At 39.5% G+C, this 19312-nt stretch overlaps 2 protein-coding genes across 6 annotated transcripts in view; one reads left to right on the top strand and one right to left on the bottom strand.

Annotated features, from left to right (window-relative positions):
• Positions 1–1455: 1455 nt before the first annotated feature.
• slc14a2 (solute carrier family 14 member 2) lies at positions 1456–14403 on the top strand. Of its 5 annotated transcripts, XM_054772290.1 has the most exons (9): positions 1456–1576; positions 5715–5889; positions 6958–7147; positions 7258–7386; positions 9284–9476; positions 9698–9845; positions 9982–10116; positions 10197–10246; positions 10337–14402. In XM_054772290.1, exons 1-9 carry the CDS (start codon positions 1553–1555, stop codon positions 10724–10726), a joined length of 1434 nt encoding a protein of 477 aa, XP_054628265.1. In that variant the 5' UTR covers positions 1456–1552; the 3' UTR covers positions 10727–14402. The 5 variants fall into 5 exon arrangements, with proteins under 5 accessions (XP_054628265.1, XP_054628266.1, XP_054628268.1 ...); XM_054772291.1 differs by lacking the exon at positions 9982–10116 and having other exon boundaries at positions 10337–14403; XM_054772293.1 differs by lacking the exon at positions 5715–5889 and having other exon boundaries at positions 1526–1576; positions 7071–7147; positions 10337–14403.
• lnpep (leucyl/cystinyl aminopeptidase) overlaps positions 7896–19312 on the bottom strand; it is a 35691-nt gene continuing 24274 nt past the window's right edge. The window contains exon 23 of the mRNA XM_054772286.1: positions 7896–10470. Within this exon, the coding sequence (XP_054628261.1) occupies positions 10440–10470 (31 nt within the window). The 3' untranslated portion in view covers positions 7896–10439. The remainder of the gene's footprint in view (positions 10471–19312) is intronic.

Consider the following 19312-nt stretch of genomic DNA (forward strand, 5'->3'; position numbering starts at 1 on the left):
CTAACTTGTGAGCGTGACAGAAAAACATACAAAACCACAACCAAACAACAGATGTGGTGCCATGCTTTGCAAGATAATACTGTCAGACAATTTTAAATGGGATTTTTTGATGACCGTATCTAACTGGGCTACAGTGACACAGGAATTGTCCTTGGTACGTATGACAAACAACGAGGGCTTTTTTTCTCCACTCTGCAAGGTGTCACGCGACAGACGTAAAAGTGTGGTCCGGGCCCCGGGGTGAAAGTGACGTTTGCAAAGTAGCTGGTAATCAAAACATTTACAGTAGTATTTCACATTTTGTCTCTCTCATGTATGCAATAAGGTAACCCATGTATTAGAAACACCTGTCAGGATGACGCAATGCAGTTCCTCACCGCTGCAAAGCCAACTACAATAATGTAACAATGAAAACTGAGCATTGTTGTTTTTGTTAACTGCTATTTAGTCTATGCAAGTGTGCTGAGAAGCCGTCAAGAGCGTAGTGAGTCTGCATGTGTGTGTGAGGGTGTGTGTGTGAGTACATGGCGTTTTACAAAGAATTGCCAAAATAAGAACAATACCATATAAATGCCATAATAATAGTCAAAAAGATTCATAAAAAGGGGAAATTGAAAAAAATACATATATCTATACCTATAGGCCTACTTGTATATCAAACATTGACCTATATTTTATTTGTAATTTAATTTTTATTACTAGCGTAATTGCATTGCAGACATCTTCTGGGTAGAACTTAAATATATTCTGTGAATGGTCTGAGAGGTGGTTAACTAGTAATGTTCCCACTGACCTGATTAGCATACCAGGATGTACATGATTTACATTAGGGAGCATTTTAAGAGCCCACAGCTAGAATTAAATGATATAAATTTGGAATGTCTAGGATTGAATGTAATTCTCTCTCCAAACATGAACTGTGCTTTAAAATCCCCCATGCTATGATGCACCACAAAGAACTGAATAATCTTTTGTCTGTCGTTGACAATGATTGGGAATGTATATTATTTGGCAAATAATGCGATTCATAGATATCGAGGGGCATGTTGTCAATATTGAAAATATGCCGCCGTAATGGGTCAGTGCCGCACAGGTTGGCTGAAATCCTATCCAACATATTTAGAACTCTTGGCACACAGACTCTGACTGTCCTGTGCAAGTTTGAATTCAGGGAGACAAGAAGTACAAATTAATAAATGCTGTACACTTGCAACAAAACGAAAACAACCAAAAGTTGACAGGGAAAGTTGACAGGGATGCCACCAGGTATTTGCCACCTCATGAAGAAATGTCATGTCAAGAAAAAATGTTTAGTGTTCCTGTCAGTCATGGGCTCATGACTTTCCTCCTCCTTATTGAGCATATTTCTTTGAAGAGACTAAGGTGGGGCGGAGATGATCACAGATTTGACCGACTTGGTGAGAAACGAAAAGGTGAGTGAGAGGAAGGAGTAGAGGAGGAAGTGGGAGTTTCTTTTTGCACGCAAGGCTTTAAAAATCTTTCCCCCAGAAGAATAGTCAGCAAGCCATGAAGTTGTTGACCATTTGAACATATGCCGGGATCACATGGTACGAAGGTAAGAGAAGGAATATCATCAAATATATGTAAAAATTCATACATTTTATTTACTTATAGTGTAATGAAAAGTTTACATTTAATTCATCTCAGTCTACGCTATATTACAATATATATTTCTTATAGACTGTGCTGCAGAACAGTGAAAAGCTGTATATTGGTGCTTATCAATTTTGTTTTGTTTTTTTTTTGCAAAAAGGCTGCTTTTCAAGATATAGTAATGGTCCATTTTGGTAATCAGGGAAGTATAAATCTAACAAAAAATGTTGTCATTGTTTTTGCCCCTCTCACATAGCTACAATCTCAATCCATTAATTGTAATTACCACATTTTCTGGAGTATAAGTCACACTTTTTTTCATAGTTTGGCTGGTCCTGCGACTTATAGTCAACTGCGACTATATATATATATTTATAGTATATATATACTGCGACTTACTATATATGTATATATATATATATTGCAGTTGACTATAAGTATATCATACATATACTGCCTTTAAAGTTAAATTGGGGCGTTGGTTGGCTTTTTGGCGACATCTTGGGGCCACAGTAACTGATTGCGTTGCGCTTGTGACGCAGTCTGTCACACAACTTGAATGATACAAAGCACACGGGACACTTTTTGCTACGGAATACTTTCTGATAAGCTTCTGCCTTTGATGTAGCAATGTGCAACAATAGTTATATGAGGCCTGTGTAGATTGGCAAATGTCATATTTTAGACAATAGTGATGTTTAGTGATGACACTAATTGCACCTATCTTGGAGATTGTAGCTGCTGTGTCAGCCGTTGGCTAACTAAATACACATGTGTGATTTTTCAGTTAATTTTTAATTCAGTCCAACCTCGATTTCGGTTACTGTACGATTATCCCATTCTCAACTAATATTTGTATAATTTTGAAACAAATGAACAGATGAAAAATGTAGGGTTATTAACTGGAACAAAGGAACGGAAAACACACAACTAGAATGAAAAGCTTTTGTGGAAAAAAAAAAAAATTGGATTTTCCTAAAAAAGGAGAATTTCCAAAAAATCTTGTCAGCAAAATAAATATACAGTATATTCTCAAACAGAATAAAATAAATTAAAAATGAACAGTGCCGTGTCAAAGTAGAAAACAATGGCTCTCTTGTACAGAAATACTTGAAAAAACCTCAGATTTTATTTTTAAACTAACGGGCACATTAAAACACTGTAATATGCTCTCTAAAACCTGCTTGAAAAAAAACTAGAATGTTCTTCTTGACGACCCCTGATAACTAAATAACTAACAGGGCAGTTTTACGTTGATTAGAAGCTCTAAATGTCGGTTTTGGTTATTTTTCAAGTAATTGCCCAGCCCTACATCCTGGTGTCATGTCACTTATTAAAAGTGTCTTCTTTGATTCATTCCGACATGTATTAAAGTGGTAAGTTTTCTTTATATCCATATACTTTAAAAAGCGACTTACACTCGCCCACCGTCCCTCGTTTGAACCTCACTCTCTCGCGGTTTTTCAAACATGAATGAATTAATAAATGATCGCTGTTTCATGGTTGACTATGGCCTGTTATTTGTCAAAAAATATTGAAAGACAAGTCATATGTAGTATTCTGGTCACTAGGCGTCAGTAATGACACAAAACATTGATGAGACATGACTAGGGTTGTCCGATATTGGCTTTTTTTTGGCTGATATCCGATATGCCAATATTATCCAACTCTCAATTTCCGATATCAGCGGATACCGATATGTGTAATATCACATATCTGAATGAACACATCTCTGTTGTGAAGCTAATGAATACAGGATCAGCAATTAGCTTCTCAACGTGGCTATAAACAACATTGTACAACTGTAAGCAAACATCTGAGAAGTACTTGCAATTGGGCATGGCAAGGCGTGGCTCGGCGAACTCCACAAGTTTGGTGAATCCGGCGTCTTGCGCGAAAGAAAAGGGCTGGTTATCCAGTACGATACACTCCATGATTTCCCGATTGATGCCTTCGCCCTGGGAATTGGAAGTATTGAAGGAAGGCCTCGCATAACCAGTCATTGCAGTCATTGCAAATCGCAAGTTTAGGACCCGAGGGGACACCACGGACATGATGCTAGTCAGGATAGAGCTAGCTTGTTACTGCAGCCACCCACGGTTGTTTACAAGCTTCATGCGCGGTTTGATCAGGTCATCATCTGCGTGCCGGAAACTACGGGAGCCCATAGGCCTATATACAGCATTTCTTACAATTGGTTTTCATTATACGGAAAAAACCCAATACTGATATTGATCAATATTGAATTTTTATGCCAATATTGGGCCGATAATATCAGTGGGCATATACTGTATTATCGGGCATCCCTAGACATGACTTTACATTACATTACCTTTAATACTGCATGGAGTCAGCCATGTCATGTCCGACAAGACTGAGTGAAAAGAAGTTTTCCTCCCATTCGGTGTAGAAGTAGTAAATTTTTGGCTTCTTACTTTATCCTTCTTCCCTACTCCGTTTGAAACCCTTTATTAAGTTTAGAATAAATAAACTGGAGGCTAAATAGTTAGCTCGCTGGCATGCTATGCTTAAAGCCGTCTCTTGTATCCCCGCAGTGATCCCGTAGTCTGTGCATTAGCAATGCGGTGTAAACAAAGAATAATGGGAGTGTAAAGGTGGCTATAGTGGCGTTTTTTCATATCTGCAGGGCTCTAATAATTGTAAGAATCGTATTTAGAAAGTCAAACAAGTTTTCTATGCTCTAACTACAAAAATAATCCATCTATTAATATTGAATCCTACTTTGCGGAACTTCACTTATCACGGTCGGTTGGGCCTGGAAGCAATCAACCATGTTAAACGAGGGACAACTGTATTTCAGATTCTGTAGCTTTAGTTTTTCTCCTTGTTGGTGTAAACATTGCGTCTCCCTCTGGCTTTGTTGCGTTCTCTAGTGACTTTAATGCTGTTACGAGTGGTGCCATGACACTAACGATAGATAGATTGATCATAAATACCAGTAAATGCAACTTATAGTCCATTGCGGCTTATATATGATTTTTTTCTTTTTCATGCTGCATTTTTTGACTGTTGCAACTTGGGCAACGTTCACACTTCACGTCAATTTTATTGCTCATATGTGACATGTATCTGATTTTTTCATTTCAGTGTGATGAGTACAATTCCGATTTTTAGGCTAAGACTAAGGCCTCATTCGTATGTAGATATAAATCTGATATGTATCCGAGCTACTGCAGTCTGAAGGGTCAGGGCGCATCTATCTGACTTGGATAAAGACTTGGATAAAGGCACTCACTGATGTAGGCAAAAGTTCTTCTTGTCCTCCAAAATTTATTTTTAAGAAGTGTCGGTGATGTGGCTCACGGCAACGTCCCAACCACACGCTCCTCGGAACAGACATCGCAGCAAGTTTTCCACAAACTGCCATAGCCAAAATTCTTGCCCTCTCTCTTCTTAATCTGCTATTGTCTCACGTTGCAGAAAATCCTTCAAATTGCCACAAACGCGTTAAGGAGAGCACACACTGCAGCGATCTTTACTTCCGTAAACACACAGAAATGCGTGTGACGTGCTATTACACATGCACGTCACTTCCCGGACACTTTGCGTTCACTTTAACAAGTCTCAACGACCACATAAAACAAATGGGATTTTAACCAAAAAATCCAAATTGGGCATCCCTGCAGTGTGAATGTAGCCTTATACTGTGAAGCAACACATAGTATGGAAAACACAGTAAACTAAAAACCACTTTTCGGTAAAATGTAATCCAGTTTTGCCACGACAACTTGATTAAACATGTTTAGTTAATACTCATCTGACTGTATCAATCAAAACTGAGCATTATTGTCTTTGTGAAGGCATCATTTTTAAAATCGCATTGGATATTTGTGCAGGTATACTTTTGGGTTCGTAGTTGTTTTTAAATGAAGGTAAAGTAACAGTTTTCCAAGGAATGTCATTTATTACAGCTTCATTCTGCAAGATGTTGGTCAAAGTGTTTTTGGGTTGAAAGTCCCTCAACATCCAGTATGTAAGGAAATACCAGCAGCCACTGTGTGCCACTCCTCACGCTTAAATTCCGAGTGTGTTTTAACAATGACAATAAAGTGGCATTCAATGCCTCATTGATTCTGCAGGAATTGCAACCCTTAATGGCGCCATCTGACCCGAAGCTTGAGAACAATGAGAAGGACGAGGAGGTTGCCAAAGCGACGGTCCAAACGACAAGCTTGCAAAGGGCCAAGGCCCGCTTCCTAAAGGGGGTCTCCTACTTCTCGGGAGACATGCCAGTTTTTGCCAAATGGATGGAAAGTAAGTTCACCCCAATAGCTGACACGATGGAACAAATATATATGACACCTTCTCCGAATCTGCAGACTAAAAACCTGACAAGGGAGCCAAAATTTCAACTTGAGGTAGACTCAACACTTCCTTATTTTTTACAGCTTTTCAATCACCGGCACATAGTAAAAAACATGTAAAAAGTAACTGTACAGTGTTAATGTAAGTTAATGACAATTAGTGGCAAACAAAACTTTGCACTCTCCAAAATATACAACTGTGATGATTGGACACTACGTGATTTTTAGATATTAATAGATAATAAACTTAAAGTTGTATTCATGTGGAGTAATATGGGACCATAGCTATAGCCTGGCTTCTCGCTTTGCAGCTGGTGTGTGTTAGAAGCAAAACAGACGGTGTTTAAGGCGCTTCCAATGCAAATTATTGAGCGTGACACATGTCATATAGATGTACAGTATATGGAAGGTTCATAGAACATGTCATATAAAGATATGAAGAGATATGTGAGCAAAAGGTGTCTCATTTTAAACAATATACAGTATTTCATAATAGATCACCTTATATGCTTCATGTAGAAGTTTACAAAAACCTTGCTGAGACATCTTTTTCAGCTTAATTTAAGCAGAAAAGATAGCCGGATGGAACATATAAAGTCTCTTGGTGTTTAGGTTGATAGCTACCGTGGACTTTAGAGGTGTCCTGGCTGGTCCATCAGTATTAGAGACTATTTTAAGAAAGCTTGAGAGACACTATTCTCCTTATTACAAGCCATTGTTTGGAGTGTGCTTCATGAAGTTACATACATACATCCTGTACATCATATCATCATTAAAACATATTGATAATTATTTGTTCTTTACATGACATTTACAGGCCTGAATGAAAACTCTTTCAGGTCATTTAATTAATTTATGCTCCTTAATTAACACTTTATTTAATTCATAATTGAATTCCTTGTGTAAATGGTCATGTGAGCTGGGACGAGGCGTATTCCACTGAGCCTGAGAACAATTTAAGACTGTAAGGGAGCTTTAAGATAACGTCAACGCATTCTCTTCTTTATGGTCTTCCCAGAACAGTTTTTCTTGCTCCAATTGCTGGACTGGGTCCTGCGCGGAGCTGCCCAGGTTATGTTTGTTAACAATCCACTGAGTGGCCTGATTATCTTTGCTGGCCTCATCCTGCAGAACTACTGGTGGGCCCTCAACGGCTTTGTGGGCACTCTCTTTGCCACCATCTCAGCCCTTGTTCTGCGACAGAGCAGGTTGGACCGCTCAATACTCTAAATGACACGTCGATGTAAACTCCTTAACTTGACAATGTATGTAACTGGATGGCACAGGTAATAATTTCCTGTATTATTCATCCCTTTAGGGGTGCCATAGCTGCAGGACTGTATGGATACAACGGTATCTTGGTGGGCTTGTTGATGGCTGTCTTCTCCAATGCAGGAAACTGGTACTGGTGGCTTCTGCTGCCCAACATCTTCATGTCCATGATGTGGTAAGCTGTAGATGAAAAGAGTGTAATGGAAGATGCCTATTTTTTCAACTTTTGCTCACAATGACTTAAAATGGTCAGTACCACTCATACATTTTAAAATGTAATCATTTTTGTAACTTCCAGGGGTGTTCAAAACTGACCTAGTGTGCCTGGATTAGAACTGCGTGACTTTCCTTGAATCTAAACTTGGGACTTATTGAAAAATGTGTGAAATAATATGTGGAATAAGACATGATTTTTTAATAAGACAGAAACTTATAAGCTTTAATATATTGCTCTAGTAAACCTAGGTCTAAAGTATAGGACTGACACGGAGGACGTGTTAGGTCTATTAGATTGGCCAAGCCTAGGAGGTACAGCTGATAAGCGAATCATCACAGTGGTCTGGCATCATTTCCTACCAAAAAAACTTTTCTGAAAATAAGAAACTAAACACAGACTTACAGTTTATATGGGTTTCCATTACAGTATGTCAATGGGTGCCCAATAAAGGGTCATTGCTGGAAAGTGTGTATAAAAGTACTGTAATTTCCGAGAGCGCACGGGTATGTAAGCTGCAACCACGAAATTTACAGAAAAAAAGATAACTGTACATACATCGGCCGCACCTGTCCGCAGGTGTCCATGTTGTAACATGGGATATTTACTATCCAGAACAATGTTACAACATTTTTTTAAACGTTTGATTGAATAAATGCTTTTTCCCAAAACAGTGCCGAACAGTGCGTGTAACATGTCTGTAGTTAAACGGTAGCCTACCAGAAAAGCCATTCATCACCGTCCGTCCTCATCTTCCTCCTGGGAACTAAAACCACTAAAGTCATCTTCTTTGGCGTTACAATTGAACAGCCTCATAATTCCTTTGTCACACACTTTGTCAATCTCTCTGTCTCTTTTTGTTGACACCTGACACCAAATTAGCCATTTGGCTTTTGGTATCCTCATCCCACAGTAGTACAGCCTTTCGAAACACATTGGTGATACTGGACAGACGGTCCGAGCAGTCCAAACACTGTAGTAATTCTACACTTGATCAAACTTACTTAAGATGCATCAGAGATCAAAACGTGACAATAGCTTCCACTTCACTCCTGAAGCTGCACTGTAAGCATCATGGGAAATGTCATTTTTAGGCATAAATTAGCTGCATCACTGTACAAGCCGCAGGTTTCAAAGCGTGAGAAAAAAGTAGCAGCTTATACACCGGAAATTACGGTATTGAGACGCTGGCCATAAGCAATTATTTAATCAGACAGAGGTTTGACCAGACACTTTAGCGCCACTTCAATTGTAGTTCAGGACAATTTTGGACAATTATTTGCTTCCAATTTATGAAGGAACAGATTTGACAGCATGACTTTTTTCCTGTGCATCAGAGGTGTCCAACATTTTCTGCCAAGTGTTGAATACTGAGTATAATGGGCCGTTTGGATATTTTACATGTTTTAAACAGGCTAAAACCAACCCATGTAGATATGCTAGAAGCTAACAACTTGTATTTCAGCTTTTTATCATTGGTGACATGCATTTTTAAATGTATTTTTAGAATGCGTGGAGATGTGCAGCCAATAAAAAACAAGCTGTGTCCCACAAGTGGTCCCCAAGCCACACTTTGGACACCCCTGAAGTACATAAAGGCACACGTGCATGAGTTTTGTGTGGAAGAACTGCACCTTTTTGATTCATTGCTCATTACTCACCTTTAAAATGGTGGTGAGCTAGTCTCAGGTCCAACATTTGTGACCTCTGACCTCCCAATGGTTCACCAAATAGAATAGAGACACACTCCAATATCTAGCAGGAAGTCTTCCCGTAAGACTGGAAGTTGTAGTTGTAAAGGTCAGGTGTGTCAACATTTATATACAGATGTGTTGACATCTGCATGCATGTCTTTCAGCCCAATTGTGTCCAGTGCCTTAGCATCCATTAACAGTCGCTGGGATCTCCCAGTGTTCACGCTGCCCTTCAACATCCTGGTGTGCGTCCACATGGTGGCCACGGGTCACTACAATCACCACTTCCCCCAAGTCCTCATCCAACCCCGTTCGGAGCTGCCCAACATCACCTGGGCGGACATTGACGTCGCTAAGGTCAGTGTTTATGTTGCAGTGACGTATTGAAGACGGCTGGTGGTTTTAATACGGTATGACATCGTGAACCTTACTTAGTCTCTTCGGTGTCACAACATCTGAATTAAGATTTGAAGTGACCCTCCCCACGTGGAGCTTAAAGTCTCACTGGCTCATTAGAGTCTTCCGAGGTCAAAGTGGTGTGAGCTGTTCTTGTTAACCGTTTCGGGATGTGTCCTCAGCTGTTCATGTCCGTGCCTGTCGGGATCGGCCAGGTGTACGGCTGTGACAACCCCTGGACAGGAGGCGTCTTTATCATCTCACTCTTCATCTCCTCCCCAATCACATGCGCTCACGCTGTGCTGGGTTCTACAATCGGCATGCTTTCAGGTGGGTCATTCTAAACGTACTTCCTTATATGCATGCTATTCTTTTTAAAAGCCACAACAAGAACACACATTTATTAGCAACACAAGTTAGTACAAAGTCACTCTTGTGAATTAAGTTGCCCGTATCCGCTATGTAGGACTCGCTTTGGCAGCTCCATTTGGCGACATTTATTTTGGCCTGTGGGGGTACAACTGTGTGCTGGCATGCATTGCCATCGGTGGAATGTTTTATGCTCTCACTTGGCAGGTGCACTTGCTTGCTATTACGTGTGGTGAGTGAGCATTTTTCGAGTCAAAAGCACATGCAAACACATGCCACGTTGGCTCATGGCAACCATTTTCTGCCCTGCAGGGTTTTTCTGTGCATACCTGGGCTCTGCCATTGCCAACATCATGTCTGCGGTACATTTTAGTAACCATACAGAATTATTTTATTACGCCGATTGAAAATAAAGTGGAACTAATTGCAAGCTCACATATTTGTGTTTGCAGTTTGGTCTGCCAGCCTGCACGTGGCCCTTCTGTCTCTCCGCACTCACTTTTCTCCTCATAACCACGGAGACCAATAGGATTTTTAAGCTGCCGCTGGCCAAAGTCACCTATCCTGAGAAAAATCTCTGCTTCTTCTGGAAGATGAAGAAACAGGAGAAGAAGGAGAAGATGGAGGAAGAAAGGAAAACGAAAGAGGAGCAGAAGAGGGTTATTGAAGACGAGGTGATACTCAACGAGAAAGAACAGCTGAGGCTTGAGCTTAACACGATGCAAGAGGCCCAAAAGACACAAATGGACACAGGCGAAGCGCAGAGCGAGCACTGGGACACTGGTGAAGAACAAAACACACAAAACTACGCAACAGAAGAAAGTCTCACAAATTATGTTTAAAACATAAGAATTCTATTTCATTTTTTCAGTACAGTCGTCCCTCGATTGTCGTGGTTAATTAGTTCCAGACCCGAGTGTGATAAGTGAATTTAGGATTCAATATTAATAATTTGAACATATTTGTAGTTAGAGCATAGAAAAGCTGTTTATGGCTTTATAAATACATTTTTTAACATTACTAGAGCTCTGTAGACATGAAATAACAACCCTATAGTCGCCTTTCCACTCCTATTATTCATTGTTTATACCGAATTGCATAACTCTTATGCGCAGGCTACAGGGTCACTGCGGGGACACGAGAGACGGACGCCGCTTTACGCATTAGCATGTTACCAAGCTAACTAGTTAGCCTCCAATTTATTTATTCAAAGTAAAAGGACAAAGTAAGAAGTCAAAAACCTACCACTTCCACACGGAATGTGGGGAGAACTTGTTTTCGCTATGTCATGTCGGTCATGCCATGGCTGACTCCATGCAGTGTGAAGGTAATCTAATCTAAGGCAATGTAACATTACTGACGCCTAGTGACCAGAGTGCTCCATATGACTTAGTAATAGATTCGATTTGATATAGCGCTTTATTTCAAGGTACCTAAAGCGCTTCACAGTGAAGTGAACCCATTATTCATTCACTCCTCAGTCACACAATGGTGGTGATTAGCAACTACATCTAGACTGACGGAAAGGTAGCTGCCAATTTGGAGGGAGCGAGGATCAAACCACCAACCTTGCGGTTCAAAGATGACCTCCTGAGCCACTGCCGCCCAACTTGTCACTTGTCATTTTTTTACTAATAACAGGCTGTAGTTAACCACAAAACAACAATAATTTATTAATTGATTCATTTTTGATTTGTGATAGTGAGCGAGCGACGTTCAAACCGCAAAGTGGCGAGGGACAACTGTATAGAAAACCTTCATGTGTCCTTTTTTTCTAAGGGGTTCACTGAATGACAAGTTATTGCACTACATTGAATTGAAAAAATAGTTCAGATCGGCATTAACTGTATTGCAGCAGGCTGGGAAAGATTACTGGAGGTTACCCAGCATGCCTTGCGGTCTGTAGCTATGAGTGTAATTTTGCATGTGCGTATGTATGCTCGAGCGTAGGCGTTTATTTTGATGTCAGTGCTGTGCAGTAGATACGATTGCGTTGTGTGTTAAACTTTCTGTTGTCATTGTTGTTCCCACCATGAGTGAGGTGGGTGTTTGGGTTCCTGTCCTGTTCCTGTGTAGTGCACAGCAGGGGTGTCTTACAATAGTCAACTATTCGACGATTCAATTGGAGTCGGATTCAACTATCAATCTCGCAATTGAATCATATGAAAATGTCATGTGATCACGATTGTACCATTCAGGCTACATGTGGGTGCCCCCGGCTGCTGCTGAGCATACATTTTTACATGGAATGTTTTTTGGGGGGGTTATAAGTAGCCTATTTTGATACAAATTCAGCCTCATATGTGTTAATAAAGAATTGAAAATGACGTGTGTGTTTAACTGAAGAGCCATACTTATGCAAGATAGTGGTGCGTACACACAGAGAAGCTCAGCGTTTCTTCCAGATTTGCAGTTGTTGATTGTAGTTATTTTCTTCACCTCGCATCTGGTTTAACATCTTACAGAGCTTTTGGATGTTGGATTTCACAGCGCCAACGTTTTTATCACCGATCTTTGACTATTGTCCCCAAGATCTCCAGAGTACGGAGTCTACACACACCAGCCAGGCAGGCGAAAGACCTCACAGGCGGCGCCAAGAACGTAAATAAGTGCGAGGAAAGCACAGACTATACTTTCCGAGCATTGTCCTCGCTAATGTGTGGTCTTTAATTAATAAAATCTTACGACATTTTACGTTATGACGTCACATCACCCACAGTAAAGGACTTTTGGACTGCAATGTCATCATTTTCACCGAGCCATGACTAAACAGTGGAGCACCAGACAATGCTATGATAGTGCCAGGAAGTGGGCAGGGAATGTCACCGCAAACCCCTCACACCCTGGACACAAACTGTTCAAACGCCTCCCCTCAGGTAGGCCCTACAGAGCACTGGACGCCAAAACAACCAGGCACACTTTCTTCCCCCAGATAAACAATCGAGGCAAGACAGGCAAGATAAGAAACGAAAAATAAGAAAATAGAGTAAGAATAAAGACATTAATAAATAATACAGAAAGGCTCACTCCAAATTTGTAGTGAAATAATACATCATAATAAATAATAATAATAATAATACACAATAATAATTAATCATCATAAGGTAATAAATCCAGTCCTGTGTGTGTTTTATCGCTCCCCCTCTGTTGTTTTGAAAAGCCAGTTGGGGTGAGGGAGGAATGACCTGCTCAGTCTTTTGGTTGAGCTGGGTAGTGATAGTAATCTGCCACTGAAACTGCTCCTCTGTTGGGAGATGATGCTGTGCATTGGATAATGCTGGTTGTCCATGATGGAAAGGAGCCTCCTCAGTGTCATTTGCTCTGCCACAAATGTCAGGCTGTCCAGCTCAGTGCCAATGACAGCCTGCCTTCCTCACCAGTTTGCCCAGGCGTGTGGCATCCTTCCTCTTGAAGCTGCTCCCCCAGCACACTCCTGCATACAGGAGGGCACCAGCTACCACAGTCTGGTAGATGTTCTGTTGCAGCTTCTTGCATATGCTGATCTTTACTACCGTGATTATGTAAAGACATAACACTTCATATTACAGTACGTACGTAACAAGATGAAGTCATTATTTGTGGTTGTGTACATCACGTACTGTACGTGTTTTATTGGGAAATTCTGTGCGATAACTTTTATGAATGTTTCTACTAAAGTGATCTTGTGTTTACATTTCTCGTGTCTTTAGAGGAATGCATGAGCTCACAAGCACCCTCCAGCTTCATAACAAATTCAATAAATGGGACTAAGAAGTATTTGAAAAGAACTTGGGAGACTTTTTTTTTTTTTTTAACAAAAGTGAATTACTCTCTTATTTTTCTTGTTATCATCTTAATGAGCAAGCTGTATTAACATTAAAAAACCCTCCAAAAGAGTCAGGGCCTCACCAGCCATGAACCTCACCGCACGTCACTGACCAGTCTTCTGAAGGCGTTTGAGTCTTGTGACAAGTGTGATCATCAGTGAGGCATTATCATCTTCAAATAAATCAACCATATCTCTTCCTGATGCTGGGTCACAAGGTTCATTTAACTCGCAATCAGATTTAATACATTTTTCGGCAACTTCCAACACTAAAAAAATAACATTTCATAACATCATCCATGCACCATTTATACTTACGACCTACAAAGTTAAGAGCTCCTTCCGGGAGTGCAGTAGTTGGAGCATCTCTGTAGTCACAAAATGTAGGTTAGCCTTATCAAGACGCCCGCTGATTTCAAAACAACAGAACAGTCTGCTAGAAAAATGAAGCTCAGGAGGAATTTCACCTTCCAGCATTCACTCCCTGAACTTTAAGAGCCGTGCTGAGCGTTGAGTTGACTGTCTGGAATTTTAGCTCAATGCTTCGCACTCCCAACTGTCACGCCGAAGGTCCCGAGTTTGAGCACGTGGGGCTGGTTGAACCAGGCGGGTTACACATATTCAGATAAAAAATGAGTGACTCCATCAGAATAAATTATGAAGTTTGTGGAATGGCTCAGCCAACCGATGGGGTAACTTTAAGAGGGCTGTTCCCGCAAGATACACTCACAATCTGACAAATTTGTAAGGAAAAGATTCAGGAAGTCTGAATATGGTTGGGTATTTTAGATACTTTTGAAAAAATGCCAAAAAAAACGGTTGCAATTTGGTGACAGGCAAGCTGAACAGAATAGTAATTTAAATACTTCAATAATGTAAATCCACTAAGTAATAAATTCACCAATATGAAATCAAATTCACAATAAACTGTCATTGTTATCACAGCAAATCCAGCAGCAATACGGAACACAGGGAATGTGCAAATAAAAAAAACACTACATTTTGCACCAATGCCCTCCTCTTGTTCTTCTGGTCACGACAGCAAAGACTTGGTGATGTCATCATTTTCAGAAAGTAGTGGTTTGCTTGTCACCTCGTCAATGACAAGTTGCTGTTATCAGATTTTCTCACTATGGAAGCCGTTAAAAAAAAAAAAAAAAAAAAAAGAAACAGTTTTAGGGCACCCAGAATGCTGTTGTCCTGGTAATGAAAGGCTGAAAAGATAAAATACTTTACCGTTTCGACCTGAAAACGTTCCCACGCCGACAGCCCCCAAGGCAGGGTATTTGATATTATATTTGAAGTTACTGTATATATACTACAAGAAAAAACTGCATAACAGTTTTGTCATATATATATATATATATATATATATATATATATGTGAAAAAGCATATTAGCATGAACATCGCTCTTTGCTCTGTTTTTCCATTTTAGCTGTTTTTTTTTTTAACTTTACAAATATATCTCTTCTTAAATATTAGAAAACATTTATTTTGGTATTATGACTTAATTCCCGTAATGTTAACTTTTTCGCCAACCTAATTTTCCAAAAATTATAACTTTATTTTGTTTTCTTTCTAATATTACGACTTTCAAAAAATGACATTTTTCTTTAATATTTCAAGTCTATGCTACTAAAATTACATTATTTTTCTTCATAATATTATGAGTTTCAAGTCCCACATAATTCCGCCTTTTTTCTCTCATTAGAATACAGTAAAAGTCATAATATTTTGACTTTATTCTCATACAATTAGTTCTTTTTCCCATTTCTGCTGTTTTGTTTTATTTTTCCAAATATTTAAACTTTCTTCTTGTAATGATGACTTTTTTTTTTTACCATAATATTTTGACTTTATTCTCGTAATGTTACAACTTTTTCCACAACCCAATTTTCCAAAAATGACAACTTTATTTGTTGTTTTGTTTCTCATATCACAACTTAAAAACATTTTTTTTCTTTAATATTTCAACGTTTTTATTGAAATTACGTTTTTCCTCAAATTATTACGTCATCCGTGCAAAATTATGACTTTGTTGGATTACACTTTTTTTCACTTAACATTTTGACTTCATCCTCGTAAAATTACTGCTGATTTTTTAAACATTTTTTCAGGATTTTTTGGTTTTGTTTTCTTGTTAAATTATATTTTTAGGGATGTGCTGCAGGCCAGTAAAAAAAACAGCCGTGGGCTGCAAATGGCCGCACTTTGGACACCCCTCCCCTAAGGGCTTGACCTAATCCCAAATAACGAGGGCTAAATGCACAACAACAACAAAAAAGGCACGTACTATTTGGTAGGCTTGTTGCAGGTGATCTACAATGATTGCTTCCGTAATTTTCAACAGGTGCAAAAGAGGCGCAGACCCTATTTAAATGCATCTTTTACGTATACAACCGGCTGTCACCATGTAGAGTTAAGGAGTGCAGGGATGCTGTAAAATAAAAATGAGGTTTGAAGCCATGGAGGTGAAGGTCTTGGTGGAGGATATAAATGTAAACACTGGTTAACTCCATCATCGCATGACGTCGCATCATCATAATGCTATATTTTTTCGTTTATATTTTGTCATCATGTAGCCATGGTTTACACTACAAACGTGTAAATATTTTAAGGACCTGTTGGTGTTGTAACGTGTGGTTGCGAGAGTGACAGCGAGGAGGAGGAGACAAGTGTGCGAGCTGAACTGTGTTGGAATTGAGCACTCCCATTGGCGGCGTTAGGGTTGCCAATAAAACTAGAAGTGTGTCAAGACTCTGGGTGACTATATGAACGCTACAATATGTTATGTATGTCACACCAATAAAGATACAATTTACTCTTGGGTTGTGATATTCACGTGAACGTGTCAAAAAAATGTACTACGTACTTAGCCCATAAGAACCCAGACCCATTTATCCTTAAAGGAAAATTATCCGGGCTATACCACAGACCAAGTGGACCACATAGAACACATTTCTAAAGTTTTTTTCTGAATAACACTTTTTATTCCCAAAGATCTGTGTTGTTACATATTTGTTACATTGGCCGTTAGTGGTAAACATATTCCTTCTTTGAAAATAAGTAAACCTGACGTTTTTTATGAGTGATGGATGGACAAATGAAGCTTCATAAGCACTTGTGATATTTTTGACTCCTCTATATGGCACTCTTGGTTTAAAGATGCCGTGGAATTTTTTTAAAATATCGCAAGTGCTTCATGAAGCTTCATTTTCCCATCACTAGTTTTTACTGCTTGGGGCCACAAAACTGCCTTTTTATTTGTATTTCCATAAGATATGTAAAAACTGTGACTTCAATGGCAAGGTTTAACAAACTTCTTCATCAGTTTTGCTTTGCACCACAAAATATGCCAAATGCATCAAAAATAAATAACACTGCTTATTTGGGGACATTTGCAATAAGCTACCATAGCTGCAGACCTACAAACATAAATTGTGCAAAAAAACGTAAACGCTGAAGAGAAATGAAACTGTTGTATCATCAGCACCTTGTCCAAAACATTTTCTCAGTTGTTATGTCTGGTAAGTCTCTTCAGCCATTTAGCCTAGGTCACATGGTAAGGCTTGAAACAGTTTTGTTCCTCAGTGAAGCAAAGACGCACATCACATTTCTCACAGAGAGTGGTGTTGCATTGACTTTGCAGAGTTTGCAGCAGCCATGTTTGTCACGTTTCACAGACCAATGTGCGACTCGGTCAGTGCGAACATCATCTGGATCTCCAACATGAAACCTCTTGGGCAGCGGTGGTGGTAGAATTGTGGCATTGAGTGACGGGCGGCCTCTTTGTGCCTGCCAAAGAATGAGGCTAGTGGCAACCTCTGCCTGGAATCTGTAGCTTGCCTGTTTGATACATCCGTGTTGTCAATGAAATGCAGAGTTTCCTGCAGGTTCTGAAAACGATTACGTGACATGACTTCAGCTGCCATGCGACACCTTGTGTCATTTTCCCAGTATGCACGATTTTCCGTCAGTTGGCAAAGACCCATGTACAGGTAGAGGCCAATCAGTATTTCCAGTTCTTTTACACTGGTACACTGGTTGCGGTACATCATCTAGTGTACTTGATTCACTACTGTCCGAATCAACACACTCACTTGACTCGTCACTCTCCCTGTCTTGACTATTGGGATTGTAAAGAGGGTCATCAGGGTCTTCATCTGAGCAATCGTCACATCCCTCATGTAACTATCATCTCCCAAAATGGCCTCCAGTGCATCATAAAGAGTGCAGCGCATGTTCTTACAAATGAAATCGGAATAATAGAATATTTAATAACAAGAATAACATATTTAAATTTTTGTAGGATCGGCATAGGATAGTAAAAATGTGTTAACATGATGTACAGATTTGCAAAGATGGTTTTGTAACACAAACCAAATACTTTCACATTATTTTGTGTTTCTAATTGTTCATTACACTTTCAATTGACCAGCAGAACATATTTCATGTTAATATAATTGAAACAGCTAAAATAATTGGGTGGATTATTAGCATTTTTGTTATTGTGACAAATGGGTCACATCAGGTTCTTCATTCTGATTTTAAGGCTAAAAAGCCGATGTGACATATATGTTACAGCAATATTTCTGTTACTTTTTTAATATTACTTTCTTCAACAAATATGGTCATTCCAGGTTGAAAGTAATTTAGGACATGTTATCAAAGCATTGAACCTAAGAAATGTGTTTGAAATTACATGTGGTATCAAAAAACAGCTCTTTGAAAATAGCTTCCTCCTTGAAGTTTGCACACAGGCCAGACCTGCATTTTGGAGAGGTCACTTCCTGCTACAGTCACATCACACCAGGATGTTTAGTATGTGTCGCTTAGGGACTTAACAAGTTAAAATCTGACTTAAAGCCTTATAAGGAAGAGACTGGGACCTTCAAAGTGCTTGTTACACTCGTGTCACCGTGGGTTCTTATGGGTTAGACATTAGATAGCAGGCTTTTGCCTCACCTGCCTGCCTTGACGGCACGTCACTGCTCATCAACATGTCACGCTTACAGACTCCTAACCAAAAGGGCTGAATGATGTCATAAAACCAAGCGGTGCAACAAAGTTCGTTTTTTGCTGTGTGCTTACTGGATATTTTTAATACTGTATATATATTTCCCCTCAGAAGACTTATAAAGGGTATTTATTACAATTTTTGTAATAAATTCATTACTGACATCAGAAAATCCTGCTATTTTAATAGGGGAGTGTTTTTCTATACCTCCTATCTGTAATAAAGGGGATGCCATCCACTGTCCTTAAACTGTTACAGCACTTTACAGCACATTGCTCAACGTGGTTTCAGTCTCCAAATCAGATAACACTTGGAGTTTGTCACGTGCTGCGGCATTATCTTAGAGATGTGGACTTGAGTCACGTGCCTTGGACTTGAGCCACAATTTTGTTGACTCGACTCGACTTGACAATGTCATCAAAGACTTGCAACTAGACTTCAACTTTGACATCAGTGACTCGGGACTTAACTCAGACTTTAGCCTGATGACTTAAAAATACTTGAGATTTTCAGTGACCATGTTGAGTAAAATGTGTCCCCATTCGAAGTATTCAACTAACATGACAGTTATAGAATTCCAGCAGGACAACATATTTTCCCTTTG

This window comes from Dunckerocampus dactyliophorus, chromosome 4 (assembly GCF_027744805.1).
Source record: "Dunckerocampus dactyliophorus isolate RoL2022-P2 chromosome 4, RoL_Ddac_1.1, whole genome shotgun sequence".
NCBI classification, from domain to species: Eukaryota; Metazoa; Chordata; class Actinopteri; order Syngnathiformes; family Syngnathidae; genus Dunckerocampus; species Dunckerocampus dactyliophorus.